At 47.7% G+C, this 15063-nt stretch overlaps 1 protein-coding gene across 1 annotated transcript; it reads left to right on the top strand.

Moving 5' to 3' along the window:
* Positions 1 to 9494: 9494 nt before the first annotated feature.
* On the top strand, positions 9495 to 14711 carry Spata3 (spermatogenesis associated 3). Its single transcript, XM_055616485.1, has 3 exons — positions 9495 to 9795; positions 12604 to 12775; positions 14606 to 14711. The coding sequence occupies exons 1-3, from the start codon at positions 9495 to 9497 to the stop codon at positions 14709 to 14711; spliced, it is 579 nt and encodes a 192-aa protein (XP_055472460.1).
* Positions 14712 to 15063: the final 352 nt, after the last annotated feature.

The following is a 15063-nucleotide window of genomic DNA, read 5'->3' as shown; positions in this document are numbered from 1 at the left end:
CCCTCTTCTCTTCCCTGAAGGCAAACATCACCATTCCTTCAATCTTTGGAGTCAGTTGAGAGCTGAGGGTTCTTTGCTGAGGACTGGAACTGGGTCCCCAGGAGTAATTAAGCAGAGAAGGGGGACTCGAAGGAATGGGACCCCTGGGCAATGGTTTCAACCCCACGCACTCCTCCGGCCATAGCGGTCCTGAAGCTTTGAAGGGGAAAGCAGCGAAGAACAAGCTTTGAGGAGAGTTCCAGCTTTGTGTCCAGCTCCTCTGGTATCTCACTTCTTCGCCCACTGAGGACTCCTCGGTGTGGCGGGGTGGGTGGAGGGGGAGCCCTAGATCAGAGGCAGGCGACAGCGTCTCTGGTCCACAGACCTGCAGCCATGCAGTGCCCCCTGGTGGTAGAAGTCTCTGGCGCACCCAGGCCAGAGCTGCAGGCCGGCTTTTGGTTTCTCTAACTGGGCAGAAGACATAACCTCTTATTCCTCCTACGCAAGATAGAACTTGAGGTCCTTTCTCTTTTCTTTTTCAAAAGTAATGTGCTTCAAATTACTCGAGAAATATGTACAATTTCTGTATTATGTATATTACAAGTTCTAAAAATTAAAGTACCATACATTTATTTCTTCAAAACACAGGCAAACAGAAAGAAAATCCCTTATCAATTTGCCAAATATTCAGGGCTTCCAGTTAAATTTTGATTTGACTCCCATAAAGAACAATTGCATGGGGAAATTATAACTGATATGAAATTCAAATTTAGGTGCTTTTTGTGTTTGCCAAATCTGACTCTATACCCTAAACATAGTTCTCTGTTTCTGGATATATACGTTTTTTTATGAAAAGAAGAGAGTGGTGCTCATTAGGCAAACTTTTCAGCAACTTAATTTTTCTACCTAGCAGCCTGCCATAAACATCTCCCCACCTTCAATGTTTTGGAGTGTTTGTTTTTTGAGACAGGACCTCAAAAAATTCTGGCTGTTCTAGAACTCGCTCTGTAGACCAAACTGGCCTCAGACTCAGAGACCAACCTACCTCTGCCTCTACTGGGACTAAAGGCATGTACCACCATGCCTAGCTTACTCCAGTGTTTTTGTTGTCTTAGTTTTTGTTTGTTTTGATTTTTTTATGACCTGGACTTTTTGATATCTGAAGATGACTCTAGCACACTAGCTCTTCTTTTATCCCCAGCCCAAGAGTCCTTTTCTGTTCCTTCGCAGGGATGCCTATCTCCAGGAATGCCCCTGCTCCTTGCTGACACTCCTGAGGATGCACCAGCCTCAGCTGGACAAAACAGATAAGCAGATGTGGGGCTGTCGATAGACTGATGCCCTGGTCTCAGGACTCAGACTGTGGGAGTCCCAGGCTCCAGTTCCATCATCTTACCCGTTACCTGGAACTGCTCAGTCACACTTCCTTGATTGTGACACAGGAGGAGTGGTAACCATGGTGATCATGGTGGGGTCCAGTCTCTCCCCCGACTAGATGACAGTCTCCAGTGGAAAACTTCTTGTGCCCATCAAGATGTTATATTTTTATGAGATATGCTCAAATTCCTTATACATTACAAGCATTCCCCTAGGAACCTGGAGAGCTGCCTCAGCAGTTAAAAGCACTGGCTGATCTTTCAGAGGACCAGGGTTCAATTCCCAGAACCCACATGGCAGCTCAGAACTAACTCCAGCTCCCGTGCAGCCAACACCCTCACACAGACATATTCAGGAAAAACACCAATTCGTGTAAAATGTATACATCACCCAGAAACAGTGAGACTCTCCCATATTTGAGGTGGTGGGATCAGGGTGGGGGATAAGAGAAAGTTTGGGATCTCCGTGTAGAGAAAGAGGGTTTGGGTCAGACATACCGAACTTGGCTCCTTGCTCTGCCATTTTCTGGTTATAAGATTTTGTGTTCCCATCCTAGAACACACCACAGTTGCATAGGCTTAAACCAACGCATCTCTGCTGTCTCCCAGTTCTGATGGTTGCACTTTCTCCCTGAGCTCCTTCTGGAGGCTGGAGAGCCCATTTCCCCTACCTTTCCAACTTCTAAAGGCTACTCTAGCTAGTACTTAGGCTCTCCACCAGTTATCTTCAAAGCCAAGGTTCTGACTCTCCTAGATAATCCATTGACCCCTTCCTCCCCTCTGAGAATCTTGGGGATTAGAATAGACACAGCCTGGGAAATTCAGAATAATCTATTCTAAATCCATGTGTAACTTTTCATCCCCTTCCTTGGGTAACCTAACATGTTCATCATAGGTTAGAATGAGGGCATCCGTGAGGGGCTAACAGGTTGCCTACTGTAGAACTATGGCAGTAATGAAACCTCCAACAGACTGGATGAAGTTCCTACAGTGAGTGTAGATAAGGAATAGTGATTGCATTATAGTCATCTGTTGCTCTGTATAATCACCTCAGAACTTAATGGATGAAGACAATGTCATTTCTGACATTTGGGTCAGAAACTACACTGCAGCTCAGGTGAGTGGTTCCAGTTGATGTCTTTCCCAAAGTTGCAGACAAGATTATATAGACTCCAGTCATTTAAAGCTGACTGGGGCTGGCAATTCCAAGATGGCACCTTTAACAGGTGCCAATAGGAAGCCTCAGTCTCTTGCCATGTGGACCTCTCCATGGGGCTGCGAGCATGTCCTTATAGTACAGGCGGGTGGCCTCCCCCCTGAGATTACTTATCCAAGCAAAGAACACAAACTACAATGTCTTTTGTTTTTAATATAGCCAAGTATATCTTTGTTATTTGAAATAATTCAGAAATGATTAGTAAAAATTAGTCATAACATTACTCAATTTCCCTTAGTTCAAAAATATCAGACTATTATCAAGTAAATCCTTTCTCAGGGCTGGAGAGATGGTTCCATAGTTAAGAACACTGGCTGCTCTTGCAGAGGACCCAGGTTCAATTCCCAACTACATCCAGCAACTCACAAACACCTCTAACTCTAGTTCCAGTGCCCTCTTCTGGACTCCACAGGTACTGCATGCAGATGGCACACATACAGATGAGCAGGTACACACATACATGTAAATACAATTTTCTTTTTTTTTTTTTTTAGTTAAGGACAATTCTTTTCCAAGTTAAATGTCACACAGGATGCCAAATATGTCCACCAGGCACCACACAAGTTGCTTCAAATGTGATCAGGACCACTCACTCCCCAGCTTATGAATTTTTGAATTCAACCTTTTTTCTACGCAGGACCTCACTGACTTTCTAAAACATAGAAGTCAAACTTAATGTAGTAAAAGAGCTATTTTCCCTTTCTTCCAAAGAAAGGATTTCATCATTTGGATGGAACATAAGCTTTTCCAACACGTTGTGTCCTCAAAAGCATGAAGAGGCCAAACTTTGCCACCCAAACACCTAAAGCACATGGGAGGTTGGTCAGGTATATCTCTCCTGAATCCCCTTCTTCCAGTCCCCTCGACCTTCCCAGTATAACCTCCAGAAACCTGTGTGACATGGGGTCAGCCCCATTTCTTAGAAGGCATTTTCAGCTAATCCTGCCTTCGTCCAAATCCAAGACCTACCACCTGCTGAGTGAGCTAAGACTATAACCTCCCTGAGCTTTTTCTGCTGCCATAACTTGAAAAGGTGATCTCTCTGCAGCTGTCCCCCACAGAGAGGAGATATCTAAAACACCCAGCATACAGGAAGACTCTTTTAGGGGCAATTTTTAGAGAACAAAGGAGCCTGTCAGATGTTGATTTTTTTGTTCACCCCCTCCCAAGGGGTGAGAGAAGTCACCAAGGGTGGAACTGATGTCTAAGCAGCCAGGTGAAGTTTTCACTTCCTCCCAGCCTGGGTTGCTCATGCAAAATGAATGGAAAGGATGCATCTGCCTTCCAAGTCTTGAACCAAAAGGGAGACTGCCTTTCTCTCCCTTCTTGCCCATCGTCTTGCTAGCCAGGAGCTAGGGTGCCCTGGACCAGCAGCTCTGAAGGCAGGAAAGAGGCCAGCCTCTCCCACTGAGGATGACAAAGGGCCACACCACTGACATTAGTGGCTGCACCACTGACACATTTCTTATGTGTCTTTGGATCTATTACATCAACTTTAATGCAACCATGGAGTCTAAAGGTTCCAACCATTAACCCCAATATTCATTATCCAACACCAGCTGTCACAACAGAGCTTTTGTCTCTAATGCCACTTCAAGGCCTCCCTCTCCCCTTCCTCAAAGGATAGGGCCTGTGAGCTCTAGGGACCAACTGACTTTCATCTGCTCATCTGTCCACCTCACAGAGTCTGGTAGGCCTGCCATCTCTCTGTCCCTCTGCGACAATGTGGCTTCAGTGATGAAGGGCAGTGCCCAGTGACAGACCTGTACAAGCAACCTCTGACAGCTCCAACTGGAGTTGAGCTGATGAACAGCTATGGAGGGGACAAGGCAGCTCAATCTGGAGAGCCGGAGACTTATGATCCTAGGTGATCCTCCCCAATTTGGGGCATTTTCATATAAACTGGATTAGAAAGCAAAGGTCAAAACCTAGGTAAGCCTTCTTGCTGCCCATGGCAAGCTCAGCCTCCCCTCTCCCTCAGGACTGTGCCGTTCCTTCAGCCAGCCCCCTAAGGAGAGGCCAGCCACTGACCTGCTGGTGGGATTTGCTCGCTTTAGCTGAAGGGGTTCTGGAGGTGTTCTCACCAACAGTCTGGCTGGAGGGCAGCTGAGTCTCTTTGGACAAAAGCAGAGACTAAGATGGGAACAGATTCATCACTGTCCAGTCTGGTTCTGCCAAGACAGCCCATTCTGGCTTTGTCTGAGGCTCCCTTTGAACATTTTAGTAGGATTTCAACTCGGGATTTTCACTATCATCTTGCCTTCATGCTTGTTTATATTTATACATTAAAAAAAAAAAAAAAAAAACTTAGACATTTTCAGAAATTCCTCTCCCCGCCCCCTCTGGCAATTTGGAGATGTGGTTTCTCTTTATAGCCCGGTCTGGCCTGAAACTCACTCTGTAGACCAGGCTGGCCTTGAACTCAAGGAGATCTGTTTTCCTCTGCCTTCGGAGTACTGGGATTAAACGGTGTGTGCCACCGCCGACCAGGCTACAAGGTTTATTTTTAAAAAGAAAATTAGCAAAAGGAGCAAGTTATCCAACTACCAGAATCCCAGTCTCTAGTTGTGTCGTGTGTAAACCACAGCTGGTCCACTGTTTTTAAAACGTCTGCATTTTTCTTGAAGGTTTTGGCGGTAAGGAAGTCCACCTACGGTCTGGAAAGATGTGCCCTTTGACTTCACTACACACACATACACACACACACACACACACACACACACACACACACACACCATGTGTTACCCCAGCATCCAACATCTCCCTGTGTTGGAAGATTCCCAAGGAATAGTGGGGTAGAGGCCTTTGACTGCCTGTGGTGGGAGGCTGTGAGGCCGAGGGGTATTGTGACATGCTCCGGGGAAAGGCAGTTTTTCCTTTGGCCGACGGAGGCCCCAGCCCATTGGGACAAGGGAGCGGGACCGACATGGAACAGAGGCCTGAGGAGCAGCCCTCCAGGGCCCCGAAGGAGGAGAAGGTGGAGGCGCAGACCCTGAACCAGGCTATCTTCGGCCGCGGCCGGATGCTGCTGGTAAGAGAAGTCTTGAAGCAAGAAGAGAGCTACACGAGCCTGCAGAACTCTGCGGGTCAGCCCCCAGAGGACCTGAACGGCGAGCTCTCCAACACCCAAGCAACAGACGGCCAGAGTGCGTCCAGCAGCTGCAGGCGGGGACTCAAGCGCCCCGCTGACAGCCTGGCCGACAACCCGGAAGCCCCGGTCGCCAAGTCCAGGAGCCGCACGCAGGAGCCGGAGAGGCCGCAGTTCTTGGGTCTCGACGAAAAGGACTCGCCCGGTGGCGCGGCGGCTGAGATCGCCGAGCTGTGCTCGGAGCCCGGCAGGCAGCTGCTCCTGGTGCTGTGCCACGCGTCGGCGCTGGGCACGCAGCTGCCGCGGCTTCAGCTGCTCCTGCAGCAGGTGCGCGTCCAGGACCGCCGCCCGCCAGCCGCGCTCGTCGGGATCCTGATGCAGCCGCGGCCGAGCGAGGAGGCCGAATCGCGCCGCCGTCTGGAGGACCTGCTGTGCAGCGTCTTTGCTTCAGACAACCCGGAAGTCGAGGTGCACACAGCAGTGTTCTCTCCCAGCCGCCCCCAGGGTGTCCTGGACGTCCAGCGCGCTGCCAGCCAAGCGCACATGCCCCCCCTAGTGGATCGCCAGACCCAGACGGATGGTGAGGGGCCCGAGGGTGGAAACTGGGATTGTTGTTCCCTTGAGAAGTGGGCAAATCCCCGACATTCACAGCCCCTGTGTGATGGCGTCTCCAGAAGTTTGGGGTAATGAACCAGCGTCCTTTTCCCAAGATGTAGGGGGCTGGGATAATCTGAAAGTGTTCGAGAATTAACCCAGAGGTCGACCTCTCCCCTCTACCTGCCCTGCCTACAGTTGAAGAGAAATCACGTTTTTATAGCGTCCTGATGGAATATTGTAGCACCTAAAACAGCTCACCCCCTCCTCTCCAAATGCCCTGATGGATGCCCTTCTCAAGTTCCTTAGTGGACTCCCTAGTCGGACACTCCTCCAGGGGATAAAAGTGACAATAAAAGAAACCTCATGTGAGCCGGTCACTGTGCTAAGGGCTTTCACCTCTTCACAGCAGCTCTCTAAGGTTGGGACTTCAAGAGTTAACTGGTTTACCACTGGGGGTGGGGTGTCTGGGGTTCCTCCCCCCTTCAAAGCCCCTAATATTCTTTCTTGTGGCCCTGGGGGCTGATTTGTGGCCTACGGTCCTTGAGCAGTAGGCTCTTAACGCGAGCTTCCGGCACTCTGTTTCCAGAAGCCCCTTCCAGCACAGCATCAGAAGCATCCTGAGCACAGGCCCCTTGATGCCCCATTGCAGAGGTTCTGCTGCCTTTCAGCTGGTGACCATAGTAAACTCCCTCTCATCAGACCCGTTACCCTCCCGGGTGACACTCAAGGATGAAAGACTGCTTGATGCCAGATTCGGCAGAAAGAGGCTAGCTTCGGGATAAATGGTGACACACCCACTCTGGGGTCTCAAGGATCGCTGATGGGGGAATGGTATTATCACATTCCACACCTTGTCCTCACCATCCTCCGACCCTTTAAACTCATTCTTCTCCTAAAAAGCTGAGTACAGTTTCACTGGTGCTCCTGGCTAAGAAAGCCCACACTGATGGGCTCATTCCAGTGGTGATACTCCTCTAGGGACTACAAGAATCTAGTCCATCTTTGGCAACAGCCCCTTAGTAAGAAAACTTCCCCGACTCTGCCTGCAGCTGTTCCATGGACACCATCCTACTGCTTTCACTCTCTTCTCGGGCAGCTTGCATAAAAGCTGCTGGCTCTCCTTGCCCGGATCTAGGGGGTGGGGAGTGAAAGCTAAGACAAAGCAAGAAGTAATCCTAAAGTTAAGTAAACTATGGCAGCAATGTTGAGGGACCAGGTTCTTGCTGCGGAACACCCATGAGGACTTCTCCCTCCCTGCTCCACATATTTTCTCCTCAATGGGAAAAATGCTCCTCAACTGTCTTCTTTCAGGAGCACACATCTGTGTGTCCCCGTGCCCTGTTGCCTCTCTTTAGGTGAAATGGAATAACTATTTCGTGGCTATTAAAAAATTCTACCCATATATGTCCCCACCCACACTGGACTCATTTAAATCAGTTGTTTTCGACCAGAAACAATGTTAACACCTTCTTGAAGTTCTGGGGATATGTAACCACACCTTGAGGTCTTTTCCATTATCGTGATGGGGGTGCTGGCCAGAGAGGCTGAAGGGCTTCTTATAACACACATCACAGCCTCTCCTGGGAGACATCCAGCCCACAGTGAGGGCTGAACCTGAGAAACTGATTTAAGCCAGGTTAAGCTCCTCAATCAATGTCTTGATCAACAGCTGAAAAGGCAATTTAGGCAAGATGAACCTCGTGCTGACTTCCAGCTTCTCTGATTCTAAACGGCATCCCTTCAATTGGTCCATCCCTCTTGACCTCAGGAAACAGCCAACTTCTTGTAGAGTCACCTGCCCACTGGACCTCCTTACTCCAAACAATCAGATAGAACCTGAGCCCACTGAGCTTTCCTTCCAATTCTCCATGCCTTTTTTCAATCTTCTCATGTAAGCAACTTTAAATTTGCTTTTTTTTTCAATTCATTAATTTCAAAGCCTATGTAATCTGACTCCCACTGACTACTGGAGTCATATAGAAAGAACTGGAATTTAGTTGTAAGGATGCCACCAATCAACTGGAGGTGGGGGATTTCTGTAATTTAACTTCTCTGAACCTCAATATCCTTTTTGGTAAAATAACACCAATGATAATAATTAACAGGTAAAGTCTTCGCTGGCTCTAGAAGCTTGAAACTAGATCCTCTCACTTCACTGCTGCCGTCGGTCTGGGCTTTGTGTGGGGCTGGCATGGAGCCTTTCTGGCTTGCTGGCTTTCCCTGACCTTATCCCTTGCCCGCTCGCTGTGGCCTCACGCCCTCCTCCAGCTTTGGAACTCTGGGTAGGGCAGGTGTACTTACCTCTACAGCTTACCTAGCTCATGGAGGAAGTTCCGTCTCTTGCTGGGAGCACATTTTTCTATTGTGATGTGTGACATTTAGGCTATATTTTCAAAATGCTTTTCACTCTTCCATCCTAAAATGAAAGCCACATTGTCAAGTTAGAAAGAGTCACCGTCTGTTTGACCCAACCATTGTGTGGGGGAGGTAATAAGTCTGTTTCACCAATGAGTTTGAGAAATTATTTCTCAGTTTTCTGAGAACTTGCTCAAATTCTTGGCCAAAAAATCAAAGGGTTCTTAAAACGTTCACACACACACACACACACACACACACACACACACACACACACACGTTCTCTTCCCACAAGGAAAGAGGGAAAACGTTTCAGAGATGATGGGAGGCAAGAGGCCATGGAAGGTAAATGCTAAAATTAGTCAAATCTTCAGAAAAGGTCCCTTAAAGCACACTACATACATGGGAACCATAAATGTTTGTGTTTGGAGGTGGACATATGCAAACCAGCAACAGAGCTGAGAATCCCATCCAGAATGTCTTTGAATTAAGAGGTAGCTCACTTGGACCCAGGAACACGCAGCAGAAAAGTGTCTGAAACGGGTGCTCTGGTCACAGAATCATGGGGATCCAGTTGTCATAGGCCCAGAGACTATCTTAATCAGGCCATGGAGGGACAGGGCAGCTGCTGCCCCCTGCCTGTTCAAGCAAGAAGCCCTGGAAGAGCAAAGATGCTACAGGAAAGACTGTGCCAGAGCCCTAGCTACAGGGGCCAGCCTGGCTTTTGTGACCTCACAGGAGGTATGGGTGACTCTTGTCTGGTAACCTTTCTTTAGTCAAAGCCCAGAGCCATATCTATACAGGGGAGCCGACCTCCTTAAAGAGGGAGTCAGGAAATTTACAGCTCCATGTAGCTCCACGGTTTTACTCTAAAAAGACCACCATGAAGAAGGTAAAAAAGAAAAAGGCTGAGTCCAGGCGCCGGAGGGATTCTATCTCACGGCAGGCTAGCTCCGACTCTTCACAGCAGCCCAGCTCAGAAACACCGCTGTCATGTCCAGAGCCGATCCCGCCACCACTGCAGCCACAGCCTTGCCAGTTCAGCCTGCCTCCGCAAGTTAACCCCGAGCCTACCTCACAACAGCCGACACAGGTTTTCCCAGCTTCAGAAATCCATGCTCCATCTCCGTTTTTGCTATCTTCAATGGCTGAATCCAAAGACACTCCTCCATGCAGGAAAGAAGGTGGGCAGACTTCCTGCCTCTGCAGCTCTAGCCTTCTGGCCGATAGAGTCCCAGAGCCAGGGGCAGGTTCCTGTACGGTGATGGTGTACGGTCAGCATGCTGGCTGCCGCCATGTTTACGAAGTGTGGAGGGGCGAGAGTTTTCCGCGAGACCAGGATTTCCGGGTTTTGTCATTCCAAACCATCCCAGGTCTCGCTGGAAACAGCCTTGGATATGTTCCGTTTATGGGAGACTATCTCATTAGGAGTCAGTCAGCAACTGTTCAGAAATTAACAGCAAAATACGGTTTAGAAGACAGGAAGCAGTCCCATGCCTTGTGGCTACTTTTTATCCAGCTATTCTCATGAGAGGTCCGACTACTCCAAAGACTATTCCAGGGAGATGGGTTGGGGATGGCTGTGTGACAGTTCATGAGAGAATTTGGGGTTTTCTGTTTGTCAGGTGAAAAATGGGAAGGTTGTTCCCCCCCCCCCATGTGGTTCCAAGAGGTCTGACCTTGGATTCACAGGGAGGATAGCTAGATCAAATACAGGATTCCTGGCTTAATCCTAACTTCAGATAAACCACAAATAATACTGCAATTGTTGGTATGTGTTCCAAACAGGCATCCTGTATTCCTGAGACAATTTCTGAGAAATTGTCATCCTTTCCCATAGAAGATACTAAAATAGGATCAGACCCATCTATTTGATCAGAGCCTCCACAGAATTACTCTTTCTCCAGAAAGACCTTAATAGACACTCCCAGAGGTGTGCTTTGTTGATAATCTTGGCATTGTCTAATCCAGTCAGGCTGACAAGATTTGCCTTCTTGTTTGTTGATGTTATAGTGGGCACCTCATGTTGCTTTCTCAAGGAATCCTTTTCCTCTGAGAAAGAGCGAGAAGGAAGATTGGAAATATGGGCTGAAGACTTTCAAATTTATGATGTCACTTTCTAAAACCTAGATTTAGCCAGGCGTGATGACACTCGCCTTTAATCCCAGCACTCAGGGAGGCAGAGACATGCAGATCACTGAGAGTTTGAGACCAGACTGGTCTAGAAAATGAGTCCATGACAGTCAAAGCTACACAGAGAAACCCTGTCTGGAAAAAACAAAATAATAATAATAAAACCAACATGTCTTAATACAAAATATTGTGGCTCAAGGCAATACTAGTCCTTCATTAGAGTGACTGTCATTAAAAAGGACAATAATAAGGTGGAGATTTGAGATTTAGAATTTAGGATATACACTGTTAGTAGGATGTAAAGTGGGGTGGCTACTGTGGAAAATAACCTGGAAGTTTCTCAGCAAAACATCGTTACCAACTGACCCATTCCATTTCTGAGTACAGAATTAAAAACACATTCATGCAGAAACCTATGTGTGACTACCCTAACAGCACTGTTCACAATAATTAAAAACTGGAAACAACCCAGTGTCTACCAGGTGATGAATGTGTACCAGAATACACTGAAATACTACTTGTCAGTGAAAAAAAAAAAAAAAAAGACATGGTTTATTGATAATTGTTACAACACAGATGAGATGAACCTTAAACATATCAGTCTAAAGAAGCCAATCCCCCTATATCCATATGTGAGCAGGAAGTGTTGTGCTTAAAACTGAACCAAAAATAAATTTTATGTAAAAAAAAAAAAAAAAAAAAAAAAAGAAGCCAATCCCCCTAGGAATTGACATATGTATGATTTCATTTATGCAAAATGCCCAAAGTAGATTAATAAATTGCCAGGGATGGGAAAGAGAGAAATGGAGGTGTCTGGTGTTGGAATGAGGTTTCTCTTTCAGGAGATGGAAGTGTTTCAAAGCTGGTCACACAACTTTATAAACGTCCTAAAGCCACTAACACACTAACAGTAACTTTAAGGACAGTGAGAATTACATATCAGTGGCAACTTTTCAAGCTAAAAACAAAAGTGTTGCTTATAGAATTCTTGTTTTCTCCTGTCTGAGGAAATCATGTATTTTATAGATAGTCTAAGCAATAAGTACACCAAGCTTACTGATTGACCAACCAGCTTCATAGAGCTTATGAATGAAGCCCTTGTCAAACCCAGTTGGAATTATCCACTAAAACGTCAGCTTGCCCAGAAACAAAGGGTACCATCTCCCAAGTCTGCTAAGTCATGTCCCAGAAGAGCACAGAAATGGGAGTATTAGGGAAGTGTTTCTGTAAGAATAAAGCGAGTGTGGTGTTTGTTTTTTGGATGAGCTGGTACCCACTACATAAATGGAACATGGCACACCAAGTCCAGGACTGCAGCCTCTCATGGGCTGGGCCTGCTTGCATCACTTCCTACCAGTTCTGTACGAAGGCTTTTCACTGGCCTAAAAGTTAGAGATCTTGAGCCTAGGTCCACTTCTGTAATGCACTTGCTGTACAGTCTTTGATCCTCAGCTTCCTCATGTTAAAAAAAAAAAAAATGAAGTCAGCAGCATGCCATGCCTCAGGATTGCAATCATTAGACATGGATAATGATGAGAAGCACCATCCTGTGTAAGCAGTTGTCTCTTCATTCATTCTTCCCAAGTAACACCAGTGGGTAACCTGCTTACTCCTCCAAGCAGCTGGTCCCCCCTTGTGTTTGGGAAGGGGTGGCACTGTGGATGAGCCTTCTTTTAGGTCGTTGGCTGCCTTCTATAAGTCATTCAATCTCACATCTTTGACAATGTCTTTAAAAAGCCTAGGGTTTCCCTTGAAACCCCTGCAGCTGCCACATGTGACTTCTAGAATAGTCCGAGAGACTGTGTCCCACCCCCAGGAGCCAGGTGCAGCCCTCATCTCTCTCCTTCTCTGTCCGGCAGTGCCTCTGACCTATGTGGCTCCACCCTCCTGCTCCTGTTCAGCCTGCCCTGGCAGCTCTACTTGCTGGCGACGTTTGGGGCTGTGCCACAGCCGCATCTTCGATGTCCTTCTGCCTCGAGACTGCCCAGCTATGCCAGGGAGAGACTCTTCAAACCTTCTCACCTTCTACAGGTTCCCGAGTGGGTGGGTGGGTTAAAGCCTTGGTTGTATAGCTCCCGGGCCAGGCTCTTTACTCTGATCTTGTTAGCAATCAGTGTAAATTCCTCCAAACATCATGGGCCTTTCAAAACCAAAGCCTTCCTCTTTAAATAACCAAGTCATCTGCTTTGGCAGGCAGCCTCTGGTGGTGCTTTTCCTCCTTTTTCCACACAAGCCTTTTTTCCTGAGAACACCATCCCACCTAGCCCATTGCAAACTCCATGTCACTCAGGAACTTTGTGGTTACTCACTGGTTGGCCATTCACTTACTTTTTCGACCAATATCATACACAGGGAGGATCTATTTATTAACCCATATATTAATTATCCCTGGAGCTCATTGATAAATGATCATAACTCAGTGGCCCCTTCTAATAATAGTAAAACCTGCCCCATTTAGAGTAGCCATGCTGTTACGGGAAGTCTCCACAAGGCCCATGTTTTCCAGACTGGTCTGTTAGTAGCAGCCTCTTCCTCCATTATCTCATAACACAGTCTCTGTCCTGCTCTTTCCCAAAACCACCAGAAGAAATGTCACCTAGCCACCGTCATTCATGAGAAGGTCCCCGTCCATGTGAAGAACAGACTGAAGATGCTGTCATTCTTGCAGGACTGCTGGGTCATGTGTGGGGGCTGGGAGAGGGGCCTCTACTGAAAGGAGCAGCCCGGTTGTACTCAGGACCTTACACTTAGGTCCTTCCACTTGGAGATCTCATATCTTATGTCAGGAGCACAACCTATTCTCTCATTCTCCTCTTCTCCTATCCTTTCCAGCTCCCTCTCTTGCAGAATTAAAAAACAAAAACAAAAACACAGAGGCTGGGCTGGTCTGGGGAGGAGAGCACGCATACAGTCAGAGATAGCGTCTAGTGAGTGCCACCCAGGAAGAGTCCATGACTCACGCACACAGTGTATCTGTCCCTTCAGTCTGTCTGCTGCCAGGTGGCGCTGTGGGTTCCCATGGGTGAAAAGCCAAATCTTCCTCTGGTAGGAAGCTAGATGCTGTGAGGGACACCTAAACAAAGTCTTCACCTTCCGATGTGCTCAGCCTGTGGAGCTTGCTTAAGACATGTGCATTTAAAGACCTGTGCACAGAACAGGTAGTACGTGGTAAGGGAGGGCTTCTGGGAGTTTCAGAGTAAGGCAGAACCATGTCAGGGTCCACAGCATTGAGTGCCCAGTGTGTGAGCCAACTCCAAAAGTGTCCTAGGATCCCTCTATGGCTTAAGATGGAAAGGAGGGGCATTCTAAGCTATAGGGAAAGTCAAAACACAGTTCAGACTTGGGAAAGACTTTTTCCATGTGAGCCCCTGCTTCTGCAGTCTTTTCCTTCTCAGAGGACTTAAAATGGGCATTTATGTTAGACAAGAAGCTCTCTTTCAGTCAGTTTTCTATCAAACTGGAATCCTCATCTTCTGAATGGCTTCCTTGCATTTACTAATTCACTCTCTTGCTGCCCGCTCTTTGTAGTGAGTGTAACTAATGTTATTTCCTCTAAAATGCCTCAGAGAGTTGTTGTGAAGCTTAAAGAGGACACTGAATGGGAGGTGTCTGGTCCGAGGTCTGGCACATCATGATCTGGACCACCCTTGTACCCTGTTACCCTCTAGGCATCAGTCACAGGCTGACTGAGCCTCCTGCCCCAGGGTCTTGTTGGAAGCTCTGTTGGAAGGGGGTGGGGGCAGTGTGTCCCTTTAGGAGGTGGAGATCAGGAGGGGACCCTGTATATCCCACTGTGGCCTTCCAGCACACAGACACTAAAGCCTTCCTCCCCAACCCTTCCTCTCTGCTTTGCTTTGTTAGAAAACCTTCAAGGAAATACTACACTCCCCGTAACCTACGTTCTTCAAGCTCTCGGAACTATTGCTGTGGTTCTGGGGGCCCTGGGAGCTGCCTACTTCATCACTGAAGCGTTGTGAACTGGAGCCCAGGCCACGGTCCCGCAGGTAAGAGGATCACCGTTTCCCTTTATTTTAAAAGGCTATCTCAAGATGGACTAGTCCTTCCGCATATTGGGGAAAGCTCATGCTGCCTCAAGATGGGCTACCATGACTCTCTTGGGCCTCTCTGGAGACCACTTATCAGAATCATCAGGACAAAGCCCCTACCTCCTCTCTTGTCCCCTGACTTGCTATGGCTTCACTAGTCCTGGATGGGAAGAAGTAGGAGGGGTGGGGAAGAGATTAGTCCCACCTCAGAGCCTTTCTCAGATGAAGGGTCACCCGTCTCACCATCTCTAGTCTGACCTCTCTATGGTGGCT

The sequence above is a fragment of the Psammomys obesus genome, unplaced genomic scaffold (assembly GCF_907164565.1).
Source record: "Psammomys obesus unplaced genomic scaffold, mPsaObe1.curated_primary_1811, whole genome shotgun sequence".
Taxonomy (NCBI): Eukaryota; Metazoa; Chordata; class Mammalia; order Rodentia; family Muridae; genus Psammomys; species Psammomys obesus.
Note: the sequence above shows the minus strand (reverse complement) of the source record. Positions and strands in the feature narration are given on the sequence as shown.